Raw genomic sequence first — 16,731 nt, forward strand, 5'->3', positions numbered from 1 at the left:
ACAACATAAACTCTTCTTTTTAAGATGCCTAGAAAGAAAGATTGCATTCCCTACACAACAATATGGCCCAGTAGCTTGAGCAAATGTAGTGCTACAATTAGACAATGGAGATATTCTCTACCGTAGATTGGCCAAGAAATTTACCCTCTGCTCCAGAAGATCTAAAAGGCAGCAAGCCGAGCTCTGAAGATCCACTTTAAATTCTCACATGCACCCCTAATTGTGAGGAAATTACACTGACAGAAAGTCAGTCAAGTAAAGAAATGTGATAACAATAAACAATCTTACATGCAACCCTCTCAACTGCCTGGCTGTCCGCCCCTGCCATCACGCTTGCCTAAAATAAATGTACAAAAAAGATGCATTGCTCTGAACCAGCACTCCTCATTTGACCCCCATTCTAACAGGAGTTTGAAACATTTTGTTGCACAAGCCTAGTAGCAGTAAAATCTTAGCTCACATCCCCCAAGTATTGAATATGTTCTCTCACCACATGGATTGAAACAAATATAACTCTGTTCTGAAAAATCATCAATTTTCTAACGGTTACACCTCCCCCTTCCAACCTCACGCTTGTTGCTAACATCTGATCCCAAACTCATCCTTCCATTAACCAAGCCAAAAAAAGAATACAAACCCGTGAGAGTTTGTGTTAATGCAAAAAACTAAATAAAATGCAGAAATAAAAACCATTCCCCCACCCATCAGTAAGCCCATCCCCCCTTACACATCACTGCCCATACCATCATTGGACTATTCACCCACTCAGTTGACAGAACCTGAATCCCCTCCCAACCCCTGCCACCCCCATAAACAAACTCTGCAACCAAATCACTGCCAGTGGCCAGAATCCTCTCAAAGTCTACTGCTTTGTACCATTGTCCATAATAATAATAATAATAATAATTATTTAGCATTTATATAGCGCTACGAACCCTCTGGCATCTGAGCGCTGCTTATTATTGCCGACGGTGTGTGGTGCTCATTTATCGACCTCGGAAGGATGAAAGGCTGAGTTTTGCACTGCCGGGATTCGAACCTCCGTCAGCAGGCTCTGCACAGATGTCAAAGCAAGCGCTCTACTCGCTGTGCTATCAGACCATAGGGGTACAGCTGTATCCATCTTCTGAGAACAATTTCTTTAGCATGTTGAGGTGTATTTGTCCCAGGAAAAACATGCAGTTATTTGACACCTGATCTTCAAAGCATAGGTTGAAACTGAGAACTGTGGCCTGAATTGTATTTTTGGAGTTCATGGCCAGAAAAAAATGTCAAACAAATCTAAGTTAATGAGGTCCATAACAGCCACTGACAATGACTCTGTGAAGTCAAAATAAGCATAGAAACAGTTATGGGTATTGCATATTTGCACTATTTTAATGGCCATTGCCTTTAACATTGCTAATCATTGTTATTGTGTTCTCTCAATGGTTTTGTAATAGATGATTTTGAAATGTCTCGTAGATTCTGTGGGCAAAAAAATCCGGTTGAGTTACTGAAGCACTTAGTAGTATACTGCGTGGTTTTAAAGAATCAGAGATCTCTGTATATGGGCAATTTGATAAAGGAAGTGGACCCCCTGACGACAGATGAATGGTGGTATATGGTGCGTCTGTGAGACAAACCAGCGTTGATTTTTGCACTTAAAAAATGTACTACCAAGATTTTTAAAGTGTAATGAAGTGTTGGTAGGTAGTAAACAGATAAGTAGTAAGAACTAACGTGAGAAACCTGTGCTGCACTACCAGCAAGTGGGCCTATGGCTTTGAACACAGACCAACACAGAGAAAAATAAGGTGGTAGGTACGACCACTGCGCCTTTTTGTACTGTAAGGAAGTGACGTGTTGTGTTTTTTTCAAAGAGAACGTTAAAGTATAAAGAATGGATGTAGAGTTTAGAAAATTGTTTAAGGTTTAAAAAAAATAAAACAATTCTTCTTATCTCATAAGGTTTATGGCTGGGGTTACAATGGCAACGGGCAGTTGGGGCTTGGAAATAATGGAAACCAACTAACTCCTTGCAGGGTAGCAACATTGCACGGCGTTTGTGTGCTTCAGGTAAGTCATTTAACTAGTCCTCTGGTTATATATATATATATATTCTTAGATGTGCATTGGCTTTGCTTTCTTGCTTTTCTGTTATGTACTGTTATGAGAAATCTTTTTGTATGACAAGGCACACAAAGCATAGCACATTCTACATTGGTTGGTTGACATGTTTTCTATTACACAGAGAAATAACTCTTGGTTCTGGAGCTCTTAAATTGCTTAATTTGGTGAACCTGATAAATGCAGCTAAAATGCATACATGCCACCTAATTCAACATTTGGCAGAAAATCTCACTGTAGTGGAAAATGGTAATGGTAACATATATTTCTAAAGTGCAAAATCATCTTGAAAAGGCATCTTGCGCTAACTGCTCAAAAATATTATTATAATAATCATTATTATTATGGTATTCATTGAGCACAGACCTAGCTTTGAGAAGCAACGTAGCACTTTACAGAGGTACACAACAATACAGATACATAACAGAGCACTTTACAGAGGTAACAGAACAGATATACAGTGGTGGGGTGGAGTAGGATACAGAGGAGGGGTACAGCGGTGGTGGGGAGGAGACGGGCGGGGCGGCTTCTATCGAGGGGCGATGTGATGGTCTAGGTGTTGCAGAGGAGAGATTCCTTGAAGAGGTAGGTTTTGAGGTATTTTCTGACTTGTACGATCGAGTCTGATGCTGACTGGGAGGAGGTTCCATACTCTTGGGGGATAGGCAGAAAAGACTCCGGTCCTTTCCTTTTTGCAGCAACGGATTTCAAGTCTGCTCGTGTCCTGGCTTCTGGTGGTGCGGTGCCCGCTGGAAATGCTGAGTATCTCTGCGAGATAGCTGGGTGACTTGAGGGCGACTGCCTTATAGATGATGCAGTAAGACTTGAAAGTGATTTGTGCGTGCAGTGGGGAGACGAGTGGTCTTCTGTGGTGTGGTGTACCATTCTGTTGGACTAAGGAGTAGCTTGTGTGCTGCAAATCACTGTTTTCCCATAAAAACAAAACTCAAAAGCAGTGCTGAGTGGGGAGACGACTGGTCTTCTGTGGTGTGGTGTACCAGTATCTTTTCTGTGGCTTTTTGACTAAGCAAGAGCTTGTGTGCTGTAAATCACTTTTCGCATAAAACCAACACTCCAGGCGCAGTGCGAAGTGGGGAGATGAGTGATCTTCTGTGGTCCTCGATGGTTCTGGCGGGACCGGCGCTCTGGAAGCTCTGCAATGTGTTCAACATCCTCAGTATCATCAGGACGACGCTTGACTCGCCAAAAAACACACCGCCTAGACGAGGATGTGTATGAATGAACACAACCATATGCCTGCCGGAGTGGAGGATGTGCGTCTAGCACCACCCCCTAAGGTACATGCAAAGCAATTGTTTAAAGCAATCGTGCTGCGCATTGGTGGAGCTCTAAACACTCATGTTGAGAACCGACTGAGCCCCCAGACATCTGTTCCTAATTTGGGACACAAACATTATTCAAATAGTGAACTCGATGAACAGCCCCACACATTTACCTCTGACTCATTGCCTGACGCACATAACATGAATAGCTGCCCTGGGCTTGCGCAGTCAGTTCTTCCACGAGAACACTCAACGGAGCCGCAAGCAAACTCTGTAGTACGAGGGAGTCCTCAAGCACCACCTACAGCTTTTCGCGAGATAATACTGAATGATTCAGCTCAGAATATGAGGGGTGCACGGCAGCGTAAAACAGAAACGAAGAAGCCTCCTCAGCAAGTGAAAAAATCAGAAAACCAACAGAAAGCCCCTAAAACCAAATCTAATGGTGCAAGAACCTTCATGCAGAACATAAGAACTCTGCCACAAGACAGCGCTAAAGAGAATAGTGCAACTCATAGGACACACCTCATACCTAGCACAAGACTCAATCATCAAATCATGATCTCCGTCACCAGGGATGTCATGGAACTTTCTGAAACCCAAAACATCTATAAATCGCGATAAGGATAAGACGACGAATCACCTACCAATGAAACCATAGACGATGAAGAAATTAGAACACTCGTAGAAGAAGTCTCTTACCACGATGAGGAAACAGATTTCGTTGAGACAGAACTCTTAAACGACATACATAGCGACACAATCCCCAGAGTAACAGACCCTTTTATCTACACGCCTTCAGCGGAAAATCCTGAGAACAAACACAAAAAGGCAGCAAACAAGGAAAGTCCTCATATCAAGTTTCTAACACTTGAACAGAAATGCATAGCTGCAGAATCTAAATTAATGAAAAAGAAGCGAGAACCTTCAGATTACCCCAGAGCGGATCGAAGGTCGCAACCCAAACATTTTCATAGACATAAAGTTGACAACAGGAATAGCAATTTTTTAAGTATTGAGAATATTATGCGCAAAAGACAACCTAATAATGAACCGAAGCAACATCGTAATATTGATTCATAACTGGACAAAACTTAAATACATAAAATCAGATGCCAACAAATTGGTTGAATTTAAGAATGAACACAGAATGGACTTGGTGATCCTGCACCTGGAGTCGGCTTTACTAAAAGATGCTCTCTTAGAGGCAGAAAACAACCTTCTGCCATTAGGGTTTGAAATCACGGCTTATAACAACCCAGCAATAGAAACAAAACTTAAACTTGCAACAAGTGCAGGTTCATCAAAAATGGTCGACCGAGGGGGGCGTGGCCAGCCGAGGAAGCCGACAGATGCAGCCTCGGCGAGCTCATATCCCCATCCCGGGCCCGCGGCCAGAATCCACCTTAAAAAGTAAAATCTACAGAACACAAAGTGGGGTGGACATACGAATGCCCAGAGCACCTGCTGGGAGAAGGAGCAGCGGCAAAGTGACTTGCTGGCGAAGCTGAGGAGGGCTGAGACCTACGCGGTGCAGGGCAAGATGGCGGTCGGCGATGACGGCGAACCCACGCTGATCCTGCATGTGGCTGCTGGAGAGGAGAAGCTTGCAGGCGGTCCGGGACCTGTGGTTAGGAGAGAACCCTAGACGTGAGTCGGCAGTGCGGCGAAGAACATGGAGGCGGAGCAGCGTGAGCCCAGATCGAGGGACCCAGGCGGCGAGGCCCCCTCCCAGGTAAGAACAACGCTGGTGGGAGTGAGGAGTGCGGGTGCTGCGGGGGAAATGAGAAATCTGGCAGCTAGAATCCCTTGTAGCCACGAGAGGCGCGGAGGTGGGAGTGCACGGCAGCGTAAAACAGAAACGAAGAACCCACTCGGGCTGCAGGTGAGGGAGGCAGCCTGCGCTGGCGTAACCCCGTCTGGGAAGGAGAAGCAAACAAAGTGAGCGGCGGCTCAGACATCAATGGGCTGACTACACAAAGCACACAGCAACATCAAAGAAGCGGGACTGGGTGAGGGAGCGTGGTTTGTCGCTGTTGGCCACGGGAAAGGTCCTTAAAGCAGAAAACCCAAAATGATTGTAGGGATCGAGTAAGGAGGCAAGAGGACTTGGGAAGCTAAGGAATGGTGGCAGGATAGTAAAGAAACGTGACAATGGCACAGGCCACTCCAATCCCATGGAGGCCAATGGAAGGAAAGAAGCTTAGGAGATGGGATAACAAGAAAATACAATAGCAATCTTGGTGACTGGATAGACCTGGCAGCACACTGACTGAGAGTACCCAGCCCAGCACACCTCCAAAGACACTCCACGAGGGACACCACCTCCAATATGAAAGGCCCAAAGAAGAGGCTCTGAGAGCTGTTTGCTGAAAACATTGAAGCACAAGGGGGGAACCTGTCCACGGAAAGGGGGCCCACCCGTCGTCAGGAGGGGGTCCTGCAAAATACACTAAATGGAGGAAGACCCAAGCATAGAAGCAGCGAAGAAAGAAAGGCGCAACCTCACCATTCAAGGCCCATAGGACTTTGGGCAAGCCCCAGACAACCCTCTCTGGGACCGAAGAGCCTGAGCGTGACTACCCAGAGTGGCCAAAATTAGCAGAGGAACCAGAACTAGACCCAGGGCACTGAAATGTTAAAATCTGCAAGGCGGCTGAGACTGGCACCGCCAGTAGCACATAATCGAACGACATATTGGGGACCGGGGGATACCGTAGACCCCAAGGAAAATTGGCCAAGCAGGTGGCAAAACAGAAAGGGCCTGCCTCGGGGGACATAAAAGCCCTGATGCAGGTCACAGAAACACAAAAACGCAATCTGCAGCAAACGGCCGCCCAAATACATTCATCCTCTCACGGCAGCCTCCAGGAAGTAGGAGACTCAACCATTAGGAAATTAGATTTGATGGCAATGTTACTTGAACTAAAAAAAATATTAAAGAAAGTGCTTCCGATCTGGCCAAGTCGATCACTGATCTTAATAAAAAAAAAAGTCATGGTGATTGAAAAATGGGTTGACGTGGTGGAGAACACAGTGGCAGAACAAGGGCACGATCATGAGCTGGCAGGCAGGGTCCAAGAGACGGAACAGAGATGGTTTGAGTCCAATGTAAGCAAGAAGATACCGAAAACCTGATTGAGGTGTAACAACATACGTATCCGGAGGATCCCAAAATCTATCACAGAGCGGGACCTGCAGCAACATGTGGTGGACTTATTCCGACACGTCTTGGGCCCAGCAGATGAGAGAGAAATCATATTGGACCGGACTCGCAAGGTATACTCTTCGTATCAACTCAACAAAAACCTGACGCCAGATGTGCTAAGTAGAGTTATGATATATTTTATTTATATTGCGCTCTACACAAGTGTTTCAGAGCGCGACAAGGCAAGGGTGGGGAACAGGGGAGAACAAAACAATGATCTTACAAGGCCCAGTGACATTGAGAACGTGCAAGTGCATGGGAGAGGGGGAGGGGAAAAGTGCATGGAAGGGAGGGAGAAAGTGGAAAGTGCAGAGCAAAGGAGAAACGGGATAAATAATAACATAAATAAATACATACTGTCAGCATAACGTGGTAGTGCAGCCAAGTGGCAAGTGCTAGGTTTGAGGCAGCAGATCAGGTGGGTCTGATAAGTGCAAGAGAGAAAAAAAAGGGGAGTGGCTGTATGAGTACATATACAAAACCCAGTTCAAGGGGTGGCCCGGAGGCAGTGCGGTAGGGTGGCAGGGTGAGCAGGAACCTGGGACCAGAGGACAGAAGGTGTCCCGATGCAAGGTGCCAAGAGAGAGCAGATCGGCAGGGGAGAGGGGGCGAAGGCAGAAGCAAAGAGGAAGGTCTTGAGGTGCTTCTGGAACCTGAGATGGTTTTCCTCAAGTTTTAGAGTGGCAGGGAGGCTGTTCCAGAGGGTGGTCCCAGCCAAGGACAGATATCTACCCCCAGCTTGATTCTTTGAAAAACGACTGACCCGGAGGGAGTTAGAGGAGGAGGAGCGAAGAGCTTGAGAGGGGAGGTATTTACAGAGGGATAGCTGAAGATATTTTGGACCAAGGCCCCAGAAAGCCTTGTGGACAATGCAGAGGGTTTTAAATGTAATCCTTGCATCTACTGGGAGCCAATGGAGAGATTTCAGAGCTGGAGAGATACGATCCCAGGGCTTGAGGCCAAGGACAAGTCTTGAAGTCCTGTTCTGGATTAGTTGCAGAGGGCGGAGAAAAGAGGCAGGTAGATTTAGAAAAAGGCTGTTACAATAATCCAACCTAGAGAAAACCAGAGCTTGGGAGACAGTGAGCTTCTGGGTGAAAGAGAGGAAAGGTAGAGCACCTCTGAGGAGGTGCAGTAGGAAGTTTGACTTTTAGAGACCTCAGAGATGTGGGCAGAGAAGTTAAGTGTAGAATCAAAGATGGCCCCGAGGTTCTTACCCTCGCAGGTGGGGGTAGAAGGAGGTCCAAGGGAGACTGGCCAGAGAGTGAGGGAAAAGGATGGAGATGGTGTCCCGATGAGGAGGATTTCAGTCTTGCTGGCGTTCAGACAGAGGTTGTTAGCGGAACACCAATTTTGAATGGCAGTAAGGCAATCAGAGATGAGAGAAGGAGAAGAGGTGGCCGAGGGTAGCCTGAAGATAAGTTGAGTATCGTCAGCGTAGAACTGGAAATTAGAACAGAAAATGGCAATGCAGTGGGTGAGAGTTGCCAAGTATAGGTTGAAAAGCCAGGGTGAGAGGTTTGATCCCTGGGGAACACCACACATAGAGAGGGAGATGGATGATAGGAAGGACCCAAGTTTGACCTCGGAGGGTCGGTCGGAGAGGAAAGAGGTCAGCCAGGCCAAAGCCTGATCAGTGATACTGAGGTTATCACGGAGACGGTTGTGCAGGATGGTATGGTTGACCGTGTCGAAGGCAGATGAGAAATCAAGTAGGATGAGGACAGAGGAAATGTTAGCGTCAAGGTTGGAGTGCAGATCCTCACGGATGTTCAGGACAGTGGTTTCCTTGCTTCTGGCAGTTCTGAAGCCAGATTGGTCGTAATAGAGACGGCCAACAGAGTCAGAATGAAGGTTAAGCTGAGAGATGGCCAGTTTTTCCAGGAGTTTGCCCAGAAAGGGAGTAATGGAAATTGGGCGATAGTTATCCGGACAGGTAGGATCAGCTGTTGGTTTCTTCAGAAGAGGATGCACAAGGGAGTGCTTTAAAGGGGAGGGGAAGGATCCAGAGGCAAGAGTGGTTGCAAAAGTCAGCAAGGGCTGGAGCAAGGGTGTCAATGTGGTCCTTGATGGTTTTAGAGGAACAGGGATGAACCTGTTCTGACAAGATTTTCATAGATCAGAATTGTCTAGCAACCTCACTGGGGGAATAATTGGGAAAGGACGAGAAGGGGAAGGGGGGTGGCTGAAGAAGGGTCAGCAGGCATAGACAGAGAGGGGCGGGGAAGGGAAGGCAAAGTAAGGGTGGACACGATGTCCTGGGTTTTTGAGATAAAGTGAGAGGCAAGGGCATCGCAGAGAGCCTGTGAGGCAACAGGCGGGATAGAGACTGCAGCAGGGTTGGCCAGCTACTTGCAGATTTTAAAGAGTTCAGCCAAGTTGTTAGATGCCGCCGAGACACGGGTTTGAATGTGGACTCTCTTCTTGGTGAGGACAGTGAGTCGGTATTGCCTTTGGAGCAGGCGACAGGCCAGTTTGTCAGAGGATGAACAAGAAGCCCTCCAATTCCTCTCAGCCGCCCTACACTTACATTTAAGTGTAGCTAGGTCGGAGTCAAACCAGGAATTGCACTTGCTCTGGACTTAAAGCGGATCCTCCTGACAAGGGCAAGAGCATCAAGAGTATCAGAAATAGAAGAGTAGAGAAGGGATAGGGCTGTGTCAGGGTGTGTGTCAGCCAGAGGAGGAGAAGGGGGAGGGTGGGGGGGAAGGTGGCAGCGAAAGTCTCAACTGACGCATGCTTCATAGGTCGGATGTCCGAGAAGGTGGGTGGCAGTGTTGGTGTGGGCTTGGGGGATGGGGGGGAGGGAGTGAGAGATGAGAGGAGAGGAGAGGAGGCAGTGGTCACTCCAGGAGAGAGGAGTAGTCAGAGGGGTAGAAAGGGGGAGGTCAGTAGAGATCAAGACATCAAGTGTGTGACCTACAGAGTATGTTGGGCCAGAGAGGAGGATGGAGAGAGCGAGGAAGTCGGAGAGGTCGAGAAAAAGCAATGATGAGGGACAGGGAGAATCAAGGTGGATGTTAAGGTCACCAAGGAAGAGGAGTTCAGTGGTAGTGGCCTGGAGGGAGGAGGAGAGGTCAGCCCAATCGAAGAGGAAAGAGGTGATTCAACCAGTGGGCTGGTATAGAGTAGCAACAGTAAGAGAGTGGCTAGGCGAGAGTTAGAGCCTGCATACAAGGCATTCGAAAGAGGAGTAGGTGTCATCGAGCTCGTCCCCAGGAGGCTCCGGAGTGTACTCAAGGTACTTCCTCGTCAGAAAGAAGACAGGCGGTTGGCGCCCCATCCTGGACCTGCGTCGGTTAAACAAATACATCAAGGCGCAGAAATTCAGGATGGTTACCCTCCAGCACGTGCTGGGACAGTTGGAGGAAGGCGACTTCCTATCGTCGTTGGACCTGGAGGATGCTTACTTCCACATCCCCATCCTAAAAAGGCACAGGAAGTTCCTCAGGTTCGTGGTTCAGGGACGCCACTACCAATTCAGAGCCCTACCGTTCGGATTAAAGTCGGCACCCAGGGTTTTCACCAAGTGCCTGGCACCAGTGGCAGCGCGGCTGCGCCTGCAGGGGATCCATGTCTACCCCTACCTGGACGACTGGCTAATCCGGGCAAGGTCAAGGGAACTCGCCGTCGATCATACGGCGAGGACCGTCCGGTTGCTCACGGAGCTGGGGTTCGCCATCAACTACCCCAAATCCCAGCTGGTTCCATCGCAAGTAGCACTGTTTTTGGGAGCGAAGCTTGATACAGTGGAGCAATTGGCCTCCCCTTCAGAGGAGAGGACCAAGACCATCCTGGGCAAGGTGCGGCGCCTGTTAGCCACGGACGTGGCCAGTGGGAGGTCTATCAAGTCCCTTCTCGGGATGATGTCCTCATGCATCTACCTTGTGCCCCTTTGCAGACTTCGGATGCGTCCGCTACAGGAGTTCCTCGACGCCCGCTGGTTTCAGGCGAGGGGCTGCTTCGAGGACAGGATCCCTCTCGACGAGGAGATCCGTCGGGCGATCTTATGGTGGGGCACCCGGGCTCACCTCACTACAGGCACGGACTTTCAAATCCCGGCGTTTCAGGAGACGGCGACTACGGACGCCTCTCTGGAGGGTTGCGGGGGCCCACACCGGAGATCTCCACACAAGAGGCCTTTGGCTCCCAGAGGAGAGGTCTCTTCACTTCAACATCTTGGAGCTCCGAGCAGTGTTCTGGGCGCTAAAGTCGTTCCTCCCGTCCCTCTAGGACAAAGTGGTGAGGATCTTCACCGACAACACCACCACGATGTTCTACATACGGAAGCAGGGGGGCACCAGATCCCCAGCCCTATCCAAGGAGGCCCAGGATCTGTGGCACTGGGCCGTCGCCCAGGGGATGTTTCTGGTTCCCTTCCACCTGGCAGGAATAAAAAACACCATCGCCGACTCACTCAGCAGGTTGCTGCGCTCGTGCCACGAGTGGGAACTGCGCCAGGATCAAGTGGATCGACTCTTCCAACGATGGGGCAAACCCCAGATTGACCTGTTGGCGACGGCGACAAACTCCAAGTGCCAGAGGTTCGCCAGCAGGCTCCCACAGCCGAGGAGCATGGGCGATGCTTTCTCGTTCCCTTGGGACGGCCTGTTTCTATACGCGTTCCCTCCAATGCCGTTGCTGCTCCGCCTCATCAACCAGCTCAAGAAGTCCAGGTGCAGGATGATCCTCGTCGCACCGGCGTGGCCGAGGCAGATCTGGTTCCCGGACCTTCTGGACTTGTCAACGTCCCCGCCAGTCAGGCTGCCGGCGGACACGGATCTTCTCTCCAGAGAAGAAGGCGCCATTCTCCACCACGACCCACAGTTGCTGAACTTGCAGGCCTGGCTCCTGCAGCACTAGAGTTTGGAGGGTACGATATCCTGGCTGATTGCAGAAAGGTTCTTGCAAAGGCCAGGGCGTCCTCAACTCTCAAGTGTTACGGTCATAAATGGAAGAGGTTCTCTGTCTGGTGCCGTGCACAGAAGATTAACCCTCTGCGAATTACGGCCCCTCAAGTGCTGCCGTACCTGCTGTCGCTGGCCAAGGCTGGACTGGCTCACGCCTCCATAAAAATACATCTGCCTGCCATCTCCCGATATACCAGGACGATGGGACGGGCGTCCTTGTGGTCTCATCGCCTGGTAAAGGAATTTATGAAGGGACTATTCCGATCATTCCCGCCGGTGAAGGCTCCTGCCCCGGCGTGGGAGCTTAATGTGGTGCTGACCAGGCTCATGGGGGGCCCCATTCGAGCCTATGCATTCCGCGCCTTTGAAGTTCCTGTCATGGAAGACCGCGTTCCTCGTGGCCATCACCACTGCACGACGAGTGGGAGAGATTCAGGCCCTATCTTGCAAGCCTCCATACTTGACTTTTCATGACACGAGGGTGGTGCTGAGGACGCACCCCTCCATCCCCAAGGTGCCGTCGGACTTCCACCTCAACGAGCCCTTGGTGTTACCAGTTTTCTTTCCGTCGCCTTCGACGCCGGCCGAGAGGACTTTGCACTCGCTAAATGTAGCTAGAGTTCTACGTGGACCGCACGAAGAGTTTTCGGAAGACGTCGCAACTGTTTGTGAACTTTGGGTCTGTGAATCAAGGGAAGGCTCTCTCGCAGACTTCCATTTCGAGATGGCTCTCCGGCTGCATCATGCATTGTCACCGGTTGGCAAACCGACCGCTGCCCGGCCGTCCGAGAGCCCATTCGACCAGAGCGATTGCTGCTACCACGGCGTTCCTGTCTGGTGTGCCCCTGCTGGACATCTGCAGGGCTGCTACGTGGAGGTCGACCCACACTTTCACAAGATTCTACTGCGTCGATCGGGACTCCAGGGAGGAGTCCAGGGTCAGCCAAGCAGTGCTGCGCAACCTGTTTGCTTAAGGTGAGCCTGGTGAGGAGGTAAGAGATGCTTAATGTTGAGTTGTTGTATTGCTTAATGTTGAGCCTGTTGCCACCTTCCGTGGTTGTGCATGTGTATACTGTTATGTATTCTTTTATTCATGAGCATGTGAATCCATGCCAGACCCCGTTCTGGAGAAGGAACAGGTTACTTACCTGTAACTGTTGTTCTCCAGCATGGGTCTGGCATGGATTCACATGCGAACCCTCCCACCTACTCCTCTGCGGCTCTTCACTTGGTCATACTGCCACTGGCGTGCTACCAAAACTGAGTATGGCTGCCAGGGGCGGGGCTTAGGGAGAAGGCAGTCATTGGCTGGGGGCAGTATGAGCCAGAGATCAGTGATTGGTTACTACTAAGAAAGACAGATCAGAAACAAAACTGATACCGATTTTTTTTCTTTACCGAGGATTCCCAGCCTGACGACGGGGAATATTCATGAGCATGTGAATCCATGCCAGACCCATGCTGGAGAACAACAGTTACAGGTAAGTAACTTGTTCCTTCAAGCCTAACATGCTTTGCAAGGTCTCTATTCTCTGACCTGGCTCAAGTCTGTGGGGTGCGGACTGAACCTAAAATGCAACGGAATGTGTTCACAAAAGATGTACCAACTCAATCTAATATTGACAATCAAAATGAGAAAGGGGGAGTGGGGAGCAGTTATAAAAGTTGAAAACAGGAGCCTATTTACAATTGCAATGAAAATTGAAAGGACAAAATGCAAAAACAAGAATGTGTATTGTGCAACGTGAATCTGGTTTATTGGCTTGTCAAATAAATAAAGTTTGTAAAAAATTCAAAATGGTCGACCGAAGAGTGGGAAAAAACATTCTCAGCAAAAAATGCATCACCATGACATCATTGACAATACGAGTGACAAACACCACATCTATTGATGACAAGCCCGAGAGACATGTCGAGTTAAATCAAACAGCAACAAATGCACAGGACTGGACGTGGATGGCAAGAGCACTTTCAAATCCAAAGCATCACTAGAGCCGGAAGAACCACCAACATTGGACCTTAAGAATCGGTTCCTGGAATTCCTGAGGATTCATCCATCTATTTAACACCGCAAACCTGGGATTAGAAACATATGACATCCTATGCCTACAAGTAACGTGGCTTAGAGCATCTCCCATCTGTGAGGGATTAGACTGCTATCTTAACAATGCGCAAAAAGGATTAGCTGGCAGACCCTTCTCTGGTCTACTCACTTTAGTAAAGATGGGTGTAGGTCTGTCTGTCATAGAGGTCAAAAATCCAACCTTATTTGCCCAAATTGTGATCATTGAACTACAGCCACATGGCAAACAGGAGAAAACATACATCATATGCAACCTATATTATAACCCAGACAAGTGCACACATAAATCATTCACCACAAACATGACCGAGCGACTGGATGAAGTACTAATAGGCCATAAAGATTCTCACATCATATTATGTGGTGATTTAAACATGAGACTCATAAGTGAATAAGGGGAAACTAATGCCAAAATCCAACTGTTCAGCAGGGACCTCTGGATGGCTACACGAAATGCCAGCATACAATATACATATGCTCGATGCACAAACTAGTGGCAACATACCACCCAACTAGACCTGGTCTAGAGGTAACGCAACAGCAATTTTGCACTATATGTTTGTGTCCACCAACTGCCATCAATTGGTGGAACATTTTAAGATAACCCAAATCCCAACAAGTGATTACAATTTACTTGCATTGACTTGCAACATAGAAATTACAAAATCCAGACTGCTTGTTAATATTGCACTGCAAATCGCTCGGGGTTGGAACAGATTGAGAATACGCTCTTCTGATATCCCTACAATGTGTAATAAGCTGGCCCATGCATTAAGAGATGAGAATGGGAGTCCAGAATACACTTTGTTACTACATCAATTCAAACAAGACAGAAACAATGCTGATAGGAGGACAGCCATTCCAGCACACAGTACAAAATGGAAGTAGTTAAAGAAAAAAATGTCTGCGGGCAGATATGAGAAAAATAACAAGCCTGAACAACCTAAGCCACGATCAACAATATTACCTCGTGAAAAAGAGGAAACAAAAATACAAGAATTGGCTAATTTCAACCAAAGACCTCAGATATCAAAATGACAGAGCAAATGTTAAAAGTGTGTAACAATCAAAACACAAAAAACCTGTTGGAGTTAATCAATAATGAAGGCTATGAACAAATAGCCGCACAAGTCAAATAAGTTACAGAACAGAGATGGGTAACACACTTTACCTCATTATTCTAACAAAAACCAGGAACAAAAAAAGAGGAACTCCCACAGTCGACTTCAGAATGGAAAATAGACTGTGACATCGAAGACATGAAAATGTGCATCTCCGATCTTAGCGCTTCACGAGCCCCAGGACCAGATGGCCTGAATCTATGTCATTACTGTGACCTCAAATGCTGACTTTTTTTTTATTTTGACCCCTTTTACACCACATATTAGACCTCCCGCAACCCACCCTACTTGTATTATATACCATATCCCCCCCATATATATATGTGGTGTAAAGGGGGTAAAAAAGAATCGCCATTTTTGTTAGTCGCAGTTCTGGGGGCGCAGTAATGGTATTATTCCGATGGCCCGACCAACAGCATACTAAAGGAAGCACAGGATCTCGGGGCAGAATTCATTTACATTCTATTCAAACAAATCTTAAAAAGTAAGTGCATTCTGAGCTCATGGAAACGAGCAATAATAATCCCAATAGTCAAAAAAAGGCAACAGAGAAAACTCACTTAACTACAGTTCGATCGCCGTTTTAGATGTTATGTGCAAAATATTTGGCTCCATTTTGCTCCAACACCTAAAGTGGGCATTGAAAACTGGGCGTAGAGACCCGCGACAAACAGGCTTCGTGAACGCCTCCCTGAATCTGTTCCTATTAAACTTAATAAAATTTAGGGCAATACAAACCAGCTCAATCTATAATGTAACATTCATCGACTTCGAAGAGGCGTTCGATAGCGTTAATAGAGACAAACTATGGTGGAAGCTACATAGCTGGCTTTGTCCAACCTTCCTACTAGAAGCCATAATGGCGCTAAACTCCGACACCTCGATTGAAGGAAGACTGACTAGGCAAGGAGATTGTTATCCAACAAAGCCATACGTATCGAGGCCTAAAACAAGGATGCTCCTTGGTGTTGTCACTATTCAACTTATACATATCGGACCTACACAAATCCCAAACCTTGATGCAAACATTTCCTCCAAAAATCCAAGATCAACACATCCCATGGATCATCTATGCAGATGACCTGGTCATAATCGACCAAACACAGATCGGGTTGCAGCATAGATTGAACACTTTTTTTTTTTTATTATTTTTTTTTTATTATTTTTTTATTATTGAAACTTCAGTTGTAGTATCACAACTAAAAAGAAAGTTGGTCAACCATAACTTTTGTTACATAGAAAACGAACCTGTACATCTAAGAAACGTCTTACAACCAGACAACTAGATGTACTAGCAGTCGCATACATCAGGGTTTCCACCTCATAACTAACTTGTGTTCATACCCGAAGATTACATGGTCATACATGGAAATTTGTTGATTCGTTAATTAATTAATTGATTACGCCTCAGGGCTCAAGAAAATAGAGTCCAGAAAATTGACGACAGCACATGTTAGTTGGATATCATGTCCAGAAATTACACGGCCCCACCAGTTGGCCGTGTCGTCGTCAAGTGGAGCGTATTTCCCAAGATGGCATTGTCGCTGGATATTCACCCCTGCGCATGCTGTTACTAGATGATGAGACGTTTCTGTGGCATTGCGGCAGAATCGGCATATGTTGTCTACAGTGTCCTTGTTTTTGCCTTTGCCACAGCATTTCTCTAGTCTGAATGGCGTTCAGCCGAAACTTCAAGAATTTTTCACGATATTGTGAACTTGGACATTTTACTAGATATCGACAAGGTTTGTTCAATTTATGCACACTAGTTTCTGATTTCAACGTGGATTTCAGTTTACTTCGAAGTTCTGAGTTGCAAATCCAAGACCAATTTTCAAATTTGTTCTTTGCCAACTGTGGCAAATTAATTAAATCATCAATTGATATGTCGGCACTGTTTAGGTGGATTGCCAAGGCAGATTTCCAGGCGCAAAACGGATGATTATTGGCAACTTCATGTTTCGCAGCCAAAATTTGGTAAGCTGGGCACGGTGCAGCTACGCACATTTTCCTCCAG

General features: G+C 47.4%; 1 protein-coding gene across 5 annotated transcripts in view; it reads left to right on the forward strand.

The window, feature by feature from the left end:
- The window catches only part of RCBTB1 (RCC1 and BTB domain containing protein 1), a 765,714-nt gene that overhangs the window by 285,405 nt on the left and 463,578 nt on the right, over window positions 1-16,731 (forward strand). For all 5 annotated transcript variants that reach the window (XM_069640792.1, XM_069640789.1, XM_069640793.1 and 2 more), the window contains one exon: window positions 1,951-2,058. In XM_069640792.1, the coding sequence (XP_069496893.1) occupies window positions 1,951-2,058 (108 nt within the window). The remainder of the gene's footprint in view (window positions 1-1,950; window positions 2,059-16,731) is intronic.

The sequence above is a fragment of the Ambystoma mexicanum genome, chromosome 7q (assembly GCF_040938575.1).
Source record: "Ambystoma mexicanum isolate Mex_15411 chromosome 7q, UKY_AmexF1_1, whole genome shotgun sequence".
NCBI classification, from domain to species: domain Eukaryota; kingdom Metazoa; phylum Chordata; class Amphibia; order Caudata; family Ambystomatidae; genus Ambystoma; species Ambystoma mexicanum.